Raw genomic sequence first — 14345 nt, 5'->3', positions numbered from 1 at the left:
CACTGTATTGTTTTGTACCACAACCCACCCACCCCAAAAAGGTTTTGCAAATGATAGTGCGTGTGTGTCAGTTTACCCAAATGAGATGGAGTGCGCATTGTGTTTGAAGGCTTGGTTGTGCCTTTGAATCCCACAGTTTCTTGAAGCAGACAAACACAGCTGACCCCTGCATTGTGTTTCTTCCAGGTCGTGAGGGCCATCGCCAAATTGGTGAAGAGCAGAAAGTTCAAAGTTCAAGCAAAAGTAAGGACATAGGATCTTTTTTCATCTTTTTTTTTTCTTCTATTTTTCAATCAAATAAACACATTTGTAAGCATACATCAACAGGCACATGCATGTCAGCATTAGCACATGGTGTTACCTGTACACATATACATGCATGTTCACACACACATGTAAACAAATTTAGATTCATTCTCATGCCACAAGCTAGATGTCCATGTGCTATTGATGTATACACACATGTGCACACACATACTCTTTCCTAACAAATTCAGTTTCCCCCAACTAACCATATAATGCATCCTCTCGTCTGTTGCCTGTGTTTTTATTTGTTGTTACTTATTAATAATGATAATAATGGTATTTATATAGCACTGAATCTTGTGCATAGACAAATCAAAGCGTTTTCGCACCAGTCATTCTCACGCACACATAACTCTAAAACTGGAGAAACTGAAGACAACGAAGAGGCAGGGAAGGGAGGCTATTTTGGGAAGAGGTGGGTTTTAAGGCCAGACTTGAAACAGCGGAGTGTGGAGACTCGACGAAACGAAAGAGGAAGTTCATTCCAATGGCAAGGTCCAGAGACAGAGAAAGAACGGCGGCCAACAGTCGAGAGTTTGAATCTGGGTATGCGAAAATAGAGTGGATCTGAAGCTGATCGTAGTGAGCGAAATGGAGTGTAGAGGTGAAGGCAGCCACAGAGATAGGAAGGGGCTGATTTATGAATACATTTGTAGCATAGAGTGCTGATCTTGTACTTTATTCGGTGTGAGACAGGGAGCAATCACCAGCATGTGTGATAGGGCAGGAAACAGAATTCTCCCTCACTCATGCTGTAGACACACAAGTGGACTTACACATGCATGCACACACACGCACACTCACACACACATACACACACAAACACACACACACACACACACACACACACACACTCAAAACGTGCACACACATACACACTCACACAGAGAAACAGACACATAGAGAAACACACACACACTCACACACACACACACACACTGCACTCACCATGCCACACCACACACACATGCCCATATGCAGACACACACACACTGCACTGCACTCACCATGCCACACCACACACACATGCCCATATGCAGACACACACACACTGCACCACACGACATAGACAACACATACATGCGTACACTCACACACGCACACACACACACACACACACACACACACACACATTCACTCACAATCACTTACACACACACAAATATGTGTATATATATATATATATATGTTATATATACACAACCACACATATGCTGTGTCTGAGTGATGTTTGTCTCCTCTGTGATGCAGGTAGTGGAGACATTGCTGTGTCTGCGGATCAAGGAAGTGAACACGGAGCAGACAGAGGGCAGCAAGAAGATGAAGCGAAAGGAAAAGTTCCAGAAGTTGTCTCGCAGAGAGAGAAAGGTTCGGTCTTCAGTCAAGATATTTTGAAAACCAGTTTTCTCCTGTTGTGTCAGTTTGTAGAGCGTTAAATTTTCGTGGTCTGTATAGAGTCATGGAAGACCGGGGAAGGCTTGGCAGAATGAGAGAACCATTTTCAGGGTTGGAAGAGTTTTGAAAAAAACAGGTTTTCCCCTTCAGGGTCAGGAAAAGTCTTGGAATTTGGATAGGATGCTTGGCTAGTGCCGATGAACAGAAAGCGCTTGATGCTTTTCGAAAAACAACCCCCCCCCCCAAAAAAAAACAAAGTGATGAAAATCGTACATTGATACTGGGAAATCTGCAAGTCTTGTTTCCTTTAGTGGTATAGCAGATTTTTCATTTAGTTCGGTCTGGAAATGTTCCAGTCTGGTCCGGAAAGGTTCTTGAAAAAGCATGGAATTTAGTGTGGTCATGTCTGTGAAAACCTGGTTGTGTGTTTTGGGAACGTTTCATTTTGTGTTGACGTCGTTTTTCAATGTGTGCGTGTGTTTGTTGTGTCGTTTTGTGTTTTGTATGTTGTGGTGTGTGTGTGTGTGTGTGCGGTGGGGATGGAGGGGGTGGGGGGGGGGGGAATATACCTGCTTAGTATGAGTTGATCCGTACACAGATTGATATGTGTGTTCATCTTGTCTGTGTGCTTGGGTTCGTATCCAAGTCTGATTTTCATGGTGTCAGTGTCACTTCTTCCTCCCATCAGCTTCTCTGCCTTCTGTCAGCCATTATACCAACTGTTAATGACAAACAATGTCAGGAAATCATGATTTATCTACAAAATATTCCAGAAGACATGTCATTATTATCATTAATAATAACATGTACAAAGATAAACCATGATTAGGTATTCAAGATTTCCATTGCTTTGGATCAAGTAAATGGGCATGGGACACACTGTAGTAGTTTTCATGCACTAGTTTTAAAAAAGACTACGATTACGTTTTTTTCATTGTTGTTAAGGACAGATATATATAGGTCTTCAGTGATATGTGTTCCTGCTACTGGGAAAGTGGGGGGAGAGGGGGGCGTGCAGGGGGTGGGGGTGGGGGGGGGGGCACTTACACATTTATAGACTTAATTCAGTAGATGAACCAAGATGCACAAATTACTTACTGTGTCATAAACATGAAGTGTTACGTTTATTTCTGTGTGGGTGTGTGTGTGTGCGTGCACAAGTTTATGTGTGGGGCTCGTGTGCTTTTATGTGTAGTGTTCAGCCTGTGTACATTTGTATGTGCTTTCATATCTGTGAGGGTGCATATTTTGTTGCATATCTGTAATGCATGTGTGTGTTCATTTACACTTACTTTTATGTTTATTTATTTTATCATTATTGTTATTTGTATTATTTGTATCATTTTTCCCCTATATTTTTTGTCATTTATTTCTCTTTTTATTTCATTTATTTTATTCTGTCTTTTTTTTTTCGTCCACATGCATGCATTCACACATGCACACACGCGCACGTGCGCACACACACACACACACACTTACACACACACACACACACACACACACACAAAGAAACACACGCACAAAGAAACACACACACAAAGAAACACACACACACACACACAGAGAAACACACACACACGCACACACTACACCACATGACATAGACAACACACACTTAAACAATTTTAACTTTTCAGTTCACTAATTTACTTATCTATTTATTTACTTTTGTGTCTTATTTTACTTCATTTCTTTTCATCTTCCCTCAAAACCTGACTGAGCATGTTGGGTTAAACATTGGTCAGGCGTCTGCTGAGTAGATGTGGTGTGGCGTGTGCTTGAGTAACTGAACGGAACTGAGCTCATCAGCATTCATTGTCCTGACTTTTGTTACTACCGTAAAGTTGGGTCTATAAGCCGCGACTTTTTACTTTTTACCCCAGCTTCGGTACTTTGTTCTCAAACATTGATGTGTCGGCCATGAAACTGAAGTTTATGCGATGCTTGTATCTACACAGGATGGATGGTGGTGGTGTGTCAAGGCGTGTGTGTGTGTGTGTGTGTGTGCGTGCGTGCATGCGTGCGTGTGTGTGTGTGCGCGTGTGTGTGTGTGTGTGTGCACGCGCGTGTGCACGCGTGTGTGTGTGCACATGCGCGTGCGTGCGTGTGTGCGTGTGTGCATGACTCCCAGAGTTAGCAGAGAGTGTTCATGTGATGGTACCGTTTTCGGTGTGGCTGGTTCCAGAAACTGAAGCAGACGGAGGAACTGGAGCAGGAGCTGAAGGAGACGAAGGCCACGCAGGACAAGGAGCTGCGACTGAAGATGGTCAGTGGACTTCACCACAGTGCTGCTGGCGCTGGTGCTGGTGCTGGTTCTGTCCTGTGCGTTTTGAGACACTCGCTCTGGCGTGTACACTCTCACGCGCACACGCACACATACCCCGAACCCCCCACACACCCACACACATACCCCCCCACCCCCAAACACACACAAACACCCTCACCCACACCCATACTCCCCACACACACACACCCACACCCATACCCTCCCCCCATACACACCACACACGCCCACACCCACACACTGCCAAACACCCCCCCAAACACACACCCACACCCACACCCCCCCAAACACACACCCACACCCACACACCCCCAAACACACACGCACATCCACACACCCACACCCACACATGTGCGCACATACTCATTCACTCAACACACACAGACACACCCATACATCAATGTAAGAAAAGTCCCAAATTGTGTGGCCTTTCATGCTCTGCTCTCATGGTGACCTCAGTTTTGATACCCCTCCACTGCCACGCTTTGGGTGAGTCTTGTCAAGGTCTTCAGTGTCGGTGGATTCGTGGGGGACTGTCGTTGGATGGGCGTGGTGTCGGTCTCCACACGCTCACTCAGTGTGGCTCCGCGACAAACCCATTATTGTCGTCTGTAGGGGGCATAGTAGGTTGTGTCCTAAGTATGTTAAATCAGAACAGGCACTAACGAACACCACCGAAGTGACTTAGCAGCATTGCAGGGTCTCCTCTGGTGTGTGGCCTCCCGGCGACCTAACATCGATGGTTCCCTGTGGACTGCTGATGCTGGGACTGTGACAGACGAATCAGGGTGTGGCCGTGTATGGGGGGAATTAGCAGCTTTGGAGTAATGCCACTGAAACAGTGCAGATGATGGAGCAGCAAAAAAAAAAAAGAAATAAAAATAAAATAAGATGATAAGAATTACATATCACCCCCGCCCCACCCCCTAAAAAAACAGAAATGTGAAGAAAGCTGTGAGAGGTTTGTTTGACGACTGTTTTCAGCACACCCAGATTGTGGAGACCATGTTCACCATGTTCTTCAACGTGCTGAAACAGGAGGAGAAGTCACCACTGCTGCCTGTCGTCCTGGAGGGGCTGGCCAAGTGAGTCATAGTAACGACAACAGCGATAATAATGATAATGATAGTAATGATGATGTTGGACACTTATTCAGCATTTTTGGACAAGGCTTAAAAACGCTTTACCTGTACAAAGTTTATATATGACAAAATCAAGAAACAAGTCAGTTTACATTTTACTCACTGCAAACAGACACCTTGACATTACCGTCAAGTTCGGTCTATTGAGCGCACTGGTATATAAGCCGCACCCACTAAATTTTGGAAAAAATTTAACTTTATACATACATAAGCCGCACCGGTTTATAAGCCGCACTTATTTCCGGTACCAGAACACATACTGATACTAAGAAAAGCTGTCGATACTGTAGGTTATGAAATAAACACAAGCGGGAACAACACAAAGAAAAGCAAGCGAAAATACTGCTAGTGCCACAAAAAAATAATAAATAAACACAACGAAAATAAGATCCATAATTTAGGGATAGTCAATTTATTCAACGTCGTCCTGCTCACTGAATCCATTAAAATCTTCATCTTCAGTGTCCGAGTTGAAGAGAACCAGCACAGCTTCCTCTGCCATCTTGTCACTGACTTAGCCTCGCTTTCACTTCATGAAGGTGGAGGTCGCTGCTGGTTCGTCACTTGCATTGTCGTCTGCTAGGTCGATCGCCTTCAATTTGAAGGCTGCATCATAGGCATAACGTTGCGTTTTCGGCATGATGAGGGTGTACGCTTGAGCAGAGTAAAACTGAATGCTGATCTGAAGGCTTTAATGTGTGTGGATTTGATTTATAAAACGTGAACAGTTAGCACACTATCCTGAAGCTCATCCAAAAATTCATGGATAGAAATCATGATTTTGGTGAGTTGAAGGGCAGCTAAGAATAGACAAGAACGTGACACTCCCGGGATCATTAAAATCCACAAATAAGCCGCATCATTGTATAAGCCGCAGAGGTTGAAGCTGGGGTAAAAAGTTGCAGCTTATAGACCAAACTTTACGGTACTCGTCTCACTCATTTACTGAAAATATTTATGGCATGGATAAAACACCGTTTGGAGTAACTAGTCATTGTCTTTCACAGCACTTAAAAAAACATTATACATTTGGATGTGCTTTTAAAATTAAAACTGTGTGAATCATAATGATTTAAATTGATGATACCATTACAGATTAAATGTGTGCTGGTTTATTTTGATATATTGAACAAAGAAACAATGTGTGTTTCTGATCCCTACCAAAATGACAAGTATTCACTTGTTATGTGTGTGTGTGGTTGTGTGGTGTGTGTGTGTGTGTGTGTGTGTTGACAGGTTCACTCATCTGATCAGTGTGGACTTTTTCCATGATCTATATGCTGTTTTCAACAAGCTGATTGAGTTTGGGGTAAGCATTTGTAATGATGATAATACTAATACATTCATATGCTGCTTTTAAAACTCTCAAAACACTTAACGTTAACAAGTCATTTTGACTAAAACACACATGAATGCACACATGCATATGCGCTCATGCACGCACACATGAATGCACACACATACACGTCTTATTTTGACTAAAATCACAAATGTTGATATACGTTAAGCAAAAGAACGAATGAACACACACACACACACACACACACACACACTAAGGTGTGCATGTAGACACACATGCACACATGGAAGAAACGGATGTGGATCCATAAAATACAGAAATGGAATGTCTTACTTATGCAGAGACTGCTTGGAAGCAAAATGTTTTTATAATTGTTTCTGACTGTTTCCTTTGGAGGGTTTCACTCCTTGTCAAACAAACTGACAAATCTACATCACATCACATCTGTTGAAGCTGTGTGTTGAACTTAAGCTGTAGTTATACACAAAAAAAAACAAACAGGAATTGTATAGCATTGAAAGGAGTGTTGGTGCTGTGCATATGTGCTTAAATCAAGTTTTGTGTTCTATTGTATTGTATCGCTTTTTGTCATGACAGTCTTCTGTGGATGATATTTTGGTTGCTCTCCCTAGTAGAAAAATCCACTTCAATAGGAAAAACAAATAAAACTGCACGCAGGAAAAAATACAAAAAAAAAAAAAAAAAAATGGGTGGCGCTGTAGTGTAGCAACGTGCTCTCCCTGGGGAGAGCAGCCAGAATTTCACACAGAGAAATCTGTTGTGATAAAAAGAAATACAAATACAAATAGGGACAGTGTGAAGATTGTGTGTTTTAATCAAGTTTTGTATTATATTGTTTTCTGTCTGAGCAGATTTCTGTGAGTGAAATTCTCTCCCCGTGGAGAGCATGAAGCCATAGTGTATTGCCTCCCTTTTTTATTTTTTTATTTATTTATATATAATTTTTTTTTTTTTAATACCTTTCTCCTGTCTGCAAGTGAATTTTTTTCACTATCAAAATGGACTTTCCCATAGCATTTTGAAAATGACAGTCCTTTTCGTGCTGTGTGGGTTTTATTTCATGACGTGTGCACTAAGTGCATGCTGCACAGGGAACCTCCGTTTATTGTCTTGTCCAATGGCTAGCACCCAGACCACCACTCAGGGTCTAGTGGAGAGCGGAATAAAAATGCCAGTCTGTCTGGATGCTTTTAAAAAAAAGATTTTAAAAAATGTTATCTGTGTGTTTATTTATTCATTTATGTATTTATCTATACATTTATTGATTTATTTTATTTGTTTGTTTATTTATCTATCCATTGATTTAATGATGTATCCATTATGCACCTTTTTTTTTCTTTTTTTTTTTTAAATTCCTCAAGGCCTGACTAACCATGTTGGTTTGCGTGGCTGGTCAGGCGTCTGCTTAGCAGATGTGGTGTAGCATATATGGATTTGTCCAAACGCAGTGATGCCTCCTTGAGTAACCGAACTGATCTGAACTCTAACCCCTAAGTGCACTTGAACAGGAGCTGACCCAGGTGGAGGTGCTGCACTGTGTGCAGACAGCATTCCGCATTCTGAGTGGCCAGGGGTCTGCCCTCAACATCGACCCCATGAAGTTCTACACTCATCTCTACAGCGCCATTCTGGGCGTCCACGCTGGTGAGTTACTTGTCTGCACAACGTTTGGTGGTTGACAGAAGTTTGTCTGTGTGGTTAACTTTAGGGGATGTTTGCACAACGTGTGATGGGTGGTAGAAGTTTGTCTGTGTGGCTAACTTTAGGGGATGTTTGCACAACATGTGATGGTTGATAGAAGTTTGTCTGTGTGGTTAACTTTAGGGGATGTTTGCACAACGTGTGATGGTTGATAGAAGTTTGTCTGTGTGGTTAACTTTAGGGGATGTTTGCACAATGTCTGGTGGGTGGTAGAAGTTTGTGTGTTAACTTAGGGGATGTTTGTCTGCACAATGTTTGGTGGTGAATAGAAGTTTGTCAGTGTGGTTGACATGGGGGAATGTTTGTCTGCACAACGTTTGGTGCTTGAATCTCAGTAATGGTGCCTGGTGGGTAAAGGGGTTTTCCAATCTCCCAGGTCAACATGTGCAGACCTGCTTGTGCCTGAACCCCCTTCATGTTTATATGCAAGCAGATCAAATACGCACGTTAAAGATCCCATAATCCATGTCAGCGTTTGGTGGGTTATGGAAGCAAGAATATACCCAGCATGCACACCCCCAAAAGCAATGTATGGCTGCCTTCATGGCAGAGTAAAAATGGTCGTACATGTAAAAGCCAACACGTGTACGTACAAGTGAACGTGGGAGTTACAGCCCACGAACACAGAAGAAGAAGAAGAAGAAGAAGAATTGAATGTGAATGTTTGGCTGACTGCTGCAGGTTCTTCCCCAGACGATGCAGCCATCATTCTGGACACGGTGGATGCTGCCATCATCAGACGCAAGAAGCAGGTAGTCCATCCTCTCCTCTGTAGCTCTTTGCCTTTTCTGCATCACCAGCTGTTTTGTTGGCTATGGGAGGTCTCCATCTTCTTTTGCCAGAAAGATCAGTGACAGAGAAGTTCACTTAAGTAATGCAGAGTCCGGGGAATTACACAAACTGCTTAGCTTGAAACCTGTAAATTTGGTGTGAAGTTAAGTTTTTTCTTTTGCACATTTTTGTACTGGATGATTAAACAAAAGAATGTAGTGATTACAGAAAAGAATAGGAGTGCTTGGTAGGGCACAACACATGCATTCTGCACCAAAGTTTGTGAATGTCTTTTTACTTTCCTGTGATTGCATTGTGTTGTGTAACCTTTTTTGTCACAACAGATTTCTCTGTGTGAAAGAATTCAGGCTGCTTTTCCTCCAAGGGAGAGTGCATTGCTACAATGCAGCACCAGCTTTTTTCTTGTTTTTCTTTTTTCTGTCTACAAGTGTATTTGTTTTACTAATCCATCAGTGTTGCTTTTTTTTTTTTTTTATTCCTACAGAATTACGCCAGGGACAAACCTGATGTTGCCATGTTTAAAAGGAAATTTTCTTCCTAAATTTACGTTAAGTAACATACTTACCATGACCCACTAGTGCAGACTCCGGCAGGGGTCTGACATTCCTGTCCTGTGCAAACTACTACCCGCCTATGCAGAGAAAACGAAAGTAGCTACGGCCGATAACCTCCCGAAGTAGGTTATTTCTTCTGGGCATCCCTGACTATAAACGTTAAGTGCATTGTACGTTTTGTTGGGGTTTTATTGGAATGACTCTTATTGGAACGACTAGCGTCATATTGATGGTGGTTACACAGGTACATGTTTCTACCTGTGCAGGTGACACAGCAGAGGGTTCTGGCCTTCATCAAGCGACTGAGCGCCATGTGTCTCCACCAGCTGCCTCCGTCGTCAGCCGCGTACCTGGCCATTGCTCGCTGCATGGTGTCGGTCAGTCTCTGCCTCTCACACCACCTCTGTGTGTGTGTGTTAAATTATCATGTAGTCTGTGTGCCTGTGGGTGGGTGCTTACTGTGTGTGCGAGTGTGCACGGGAGTGCATGTGTGTAGTCATGTGCAGGGCATATTTTGTGCCTTATTTTTGTGTGTGTGTGTATACTGTGTGTGTATACTGTGTGTGCGTATGTGTGTACTATGTGTGCGCATACTGTGTGTGTGTATACTGTGTGTGCGTGTGTATATACTGTGTGTGTATACTGTGTGTGCGTATGTGTGTACTATGTGTGCGCATACTGTGTGTATACTGTGTGTGCGTGTGTGTATACTGTGTGTGCGTATGTGTGTACTATGTGTGCGCATACTGTGTGTGCACGCGTGTATACTGTGCACATGCGTGTGTGTGTGTGATCATATATGCAATTTGCAGTGCTGTCTCGGTGTATATAGATATACATTTTTCACGTGCAAAGGTATGTTACTATGGTATATTGTTTCATGTGAGGCACTTTAATTAATTAGAGTTCATTACATGGGGAGTTTGTTCCATATAAGTACTATATGTTATTATTATTATTATTATTGTATTCACTGCAGATGTAAATCCAGTGAAATATGCCAGAACATCTTTTGGGGGTTCAACATGGCCTGTGGATGTGATGAAGCTTTGTCATACATTTGTGTCGTTCCTCTTCCTTCCCACACCTCTCCATCTCTTTTCCCCAAATGCAGTCTCCATGCTGTGCCAGTGCTTGGCGGCTGTGTGTGTGTATGTGTGTGTTCTGTTTGTATTTGTTTTGCCCGATAGAAGCTGCCTACTCTGAAGTGTGCTGTGGAAGGGGTTTTGCCTGATAGAAGCTGCCTACTCTGAAGTGTGCTGTGGAAGGGGTTTTGCCTGATAGAAGCTGCCTACTCTGAAGTGTGCTGTGGGTGGGTTTTGCCTGATAGAAGCTGCCTACTCTGAAGTGTGCTGTGGGAGGGGTTTTGCCTGATAGAAGCTGCCTACTCTGAAGTGTGCTGTGGGTGGGTTTTGCCTGATAGAAACTGCCTACTCTGAAGTGTGCTGTGGGTGGGTTTTGCCTGATAGAAGCTGCCTACTCTGAAGTGTGCTGTGGGTGGGTTTTGCCTGATAGAAGCTGCCTTCTCTGAAGTGTGCTGTAGAAGGGGTTTTGCCTGATAGAAGCTGCCTACTCTGAAGTGTGCTGTGGAAGGGGTTTTGCCTGATAGAAGCTGCCTACTCTGAAGTGTGCTGTGGGTGGGTTTTGCCTGATAGAAGCTGCCTTCTCTGAAGTGTGCTGTGGAAAGGTTTTGCCTGATAGAAGCTGCCTACTCTGAAGTGTGGTGTGGGAGGGGTTTTGCCTGATAGAAGCTGCCTACTTGAAGTGTGCTGTGGGTGGGTTTTGCCTGATAGAAGCTGCCTACTCTGGAGTGTGCTGTGGGTGGGTTTTGCCTGATAGAAGCTGCCTACTCTGAAGTGTGTTGTGGGTGGGTTTTGCCAGATAGAAGCTGCCTACTCTGAAGTGTGGTGTGGGAGGGGTTTTGCCTGATAGAAGCTGCCTTCTCTGAAGTGTGCTGTGGAAGGGGTTTTGCCTGATAGAAGCTGCCTACTCTGAAGTGTGCTGTGGGTGGGTTTTGCCTGATAGAAGCTGCCTACTCTGAAGTGTGCTGTGGAAGGGGTTTTGCCTGATAGAAGCTGCCTACTCTGAAGTGTGCTTTTCTGATTCTAACACAATGTGGCAATCAACATGACATAGCACATTTTGTATTCACAGCAGTGACTTTTTTCTTTTTTCTATGCATTGTTAATGCACATCACTACCTAGATGCTTTATTTGTATCCTGATGAAGGCAGAGATATGATTAGTCGCAGGATTATGTGACGCTTGAAGTACGTTGAAAGTTTTCTTTGTTGTGTGATTCATTTTGTTGTTGTTGGATTTGTTGTTTGTTTTTGTTTTGTTTTTATCCTGTTCTGACTCACAGCTGGTTGTGTGTGCAGATGTTTTCCTATGCAGACATTCTGTACGACCAAGAGGCACAGGGCAGCGGTGTGTACATGCCGTTCCTCCAGGAACCGGAACACTGCCATGCCAGCAGTGCAGTCCTGTGGGAACTCCATGCGATGAAGGTATGTGTGTATGGTTGACAATCAGTTGGTCCCACTATGACCACCAGAACAGCAGAGGAGGTATCTGCTGTCCCGACTGTCTGGGGTAGAATTAATTGTGGAGAGTGTCTTGCCATAGTTACTACATCCCCACAATCTCGGCCAAAAGGATTTTAGGACAGTCAGCATTGGGATAGTTCCCAAAGGCCGACCAGCCCCCATGGCTGCAGCACAAAGAGCCAGTGCAATGTTGCCTTCTGAATGCAGTAAATAATAAATCTTGCATGCCTGCCCTGTTGACATTTTATGTGGTATTGTAATTCCAGCTTTGGTCTGGTACATTACAATATTTCAAAGGTTCTGCAACAAAGAGATGCTTTGTTCTTCTTGTTGTTTGTGTCTTGTTGTGATAATATATTTTGATTTGTATGATTCCCCCAGAAACACTACCATCCTGATGTGAAGCGTCTGGCCAATGCTCTGCTTCACAAAAGCTCCAGCAGCCAGGGTGACTTGTCCCAGAAGTAAGTTCCCAGAAGTTTTTTGGCTTTTGTTTGATTCAGTTTGAACTTGATATATACAGGGCATTGTGTGTTCACAGAGCACACACACACAAACACAACAAGATATTGGCACAGCAGAAAACACACACACACACACAGTGCAACAGATTTTTTAAATAAAAAGTATGACTTTGGCTTACAGTAGAAGTAATATGTTTTCATTGCGCGAGAGAAGATGCTTTTCTACGGAATCAGAATCCAAAGAGGAGCACGAGACCAAACAGACCTGAAGGTTCACTGATCATGTCGCTTCGTGTTAATGTCTGTTGGTTTGGGGACATCAGTCATCTTGATGCAGATCTCAGTGGGTGAGAAGGGTTGTGAAAGTGAAGCAGCTCAGATATATGCAGAGGGAGATTTCTGGTCTGGGATTTGAATATAATGGGGAACGCTTTGTGATAATCATCTCTTTTATTTCTTCTGTCTCACTATGGCTTTTTTTGATTGATTAGGGTTTTTTTTGTATCCTATAACTGTGAAACATATTTCTTTTAAACAACAACAAAGTTTGCTGCAGCTGTAATATTGGTCAAGAAAACAGCCCGTATGATGTACTTCTTTGTCAGTTTGTATTTAGTATTCTTGACCTGGGCTGTCACTCTTGTGTTCACAGGACACCACCTGAATTGTACCAGTACGTCCAAAGCCAAGATCTGTTTCCAGCTACTGTGCCAAGTCGTTCCAACAGACAGACCAAGGTAAGGACTGCTGCTTGGAGTGACGAGGGTGATCCAGAAAGAGGGGGTGTTGGTGGTGGTAATGGGGAATCCTTAGCACATCTTGCTCTCTTCCTTCAGCTCCAAATCCACTCTGGTTTTCATCCCATTGTTTCAGAGTTATGTACGTGTTTGAAAGTTGGGGGTGAAAGTGCTTTTTGTTTCCAAGCAAGACTTAGCGTTATATAGATATATATATATCATTATATCTTTGTGTTTTAAGGCAGAAGTATTCAAGTGTACATGTATGAACACACACACAGCTGAGTAAAGGGGAAGGGCATTTCATTCTCATTGTTGGTGGCATGCAGTGCTTCTATTCTGTTCTGTGCATTTACAGAAAATCTTACTTTTCCAAGATTTGTTTCAGTGTATATTAATAGACTCGATTTACAGACATATGGTGCCTAATTATTATGCTAACTAAAAAGCAAACCTTTATGCATTAAAACCCTCTCAAAGTACATACATGAAGACCACCAGTTAGGCAAGGGGGTCATTGTGTGTCAGATAAGCAGCAGTCCAGGAGCGTGACTGCATTCTGTGTTGCCTCAATAACACTTTTGTGTCGGATTTGCAGGCGACTACCAGTGGTTTCCGGTCCCAAGACTTTAAGGAAGAGCTCCAGCAGAAATACCCAGATTTAGTCAGTGATTGAAGTGTGCGGGGAAGGTTCAGAGATAGGAGAAGAATGAATGAATGGACCACAGCATGTGTGTGGGGTTTGTGTTGACAGCGATGTTCGAGGGTTTTGTGCATGGCACATACTGTAAATTGATGCAATAAAATATCAAGCAATGTAAACTGAGTATCTACATATGTTACTAAATGTCAGGCATATCTTCGCTAGGAATATGTTCCTGCCATGCAGTAAATCCTAGCTATGGGACACAAGCTGTCTTTCTGTAGAGACCAGACAAATGAAATCAAGCCTTACAGTCTGCAGGGTTTTTATACAATTAATATTGCGTAGTCATTTCTCATGGTCTTCATCAGTCTGGTGAGGAGATATAGCTGGCTGGCTGATATCAGTGTATTAATCAGTACACAAAGGAGTCACACACTGGCGCTGAATCTGAACT

At 43.1% G+C, this 14345-nt stretch overlaps 1 protein-coding gene across 1 annotated transcript in view; it reads left to right on the top strand.

Annotated features, from left to right (window-relative positions):
- Positions 1-14067, top strand: part of LOC143277150 (nucleolar complex protein 3 homolog) — a 32645-nt gene extending 18578 nt beyond the window's left edge. Inside the window, exons 13-24 of the mRNA XM_076581905.1 lie at positions 187-243; positions 1558-1674; positions 3887-3967; positions 4970-5070; positions 6364-6436; positions 7957-8092; positions 8831-8901; positions 9762-9872; positions 11877-12005; positions 12426-12508; positions 13161-13245; positions 13844-14067. Of these exons, the coding sequence (XP_076438020.1) occupies positions 187-243; positions 1558-1674; positions 3887-3967; positions 4970-5070; positions 6364-6436; positions 7957-8092; positions 8831-8901; positions 9762-9872; positions 11877-12005; positions 12426-12508; positions 13161-13245; positions 13844-13921 (1122 nt within the window). The 3' untranslated portion in view covers positions 13922-14067. The remainder of the gene's footprint in view (positions 1-186; positions 244-1557; positions 1675-3886; positions 3968-4969; positions 5071-6363; positions 6437-7956; positions 8093-8830; positions 8902-9761; positions 9873-11876; positions 12006-12425; positions 12509-13160; positions 13246-13843) is intronic.
- The last annotated feature ends 278 nt before the right edge of the window (positions 14068-14345 follow it).

This window comes from Babylonia areolata, chromosome 2, assembly GCF_041734735.1.
Source record: "Babylonia areolata isolate BAREFJ2019XMU chromosome 2, ASM4173473v1, whole genome shotgun sequence".
In the NCBI taxonomy this organism is placed as follows: domain Eukaryota; kingdom Metazoa; phylum Mollusca; class Gastropoda; order Neogastropoda; family Buccinidae; genus Babylonia; species Babylonia areolata.
The sequence above is the reverse complement of the archived record's forward strand: the minus strand, read 5'-3'. Positions and strand labels throughout refer to the sequence as shown.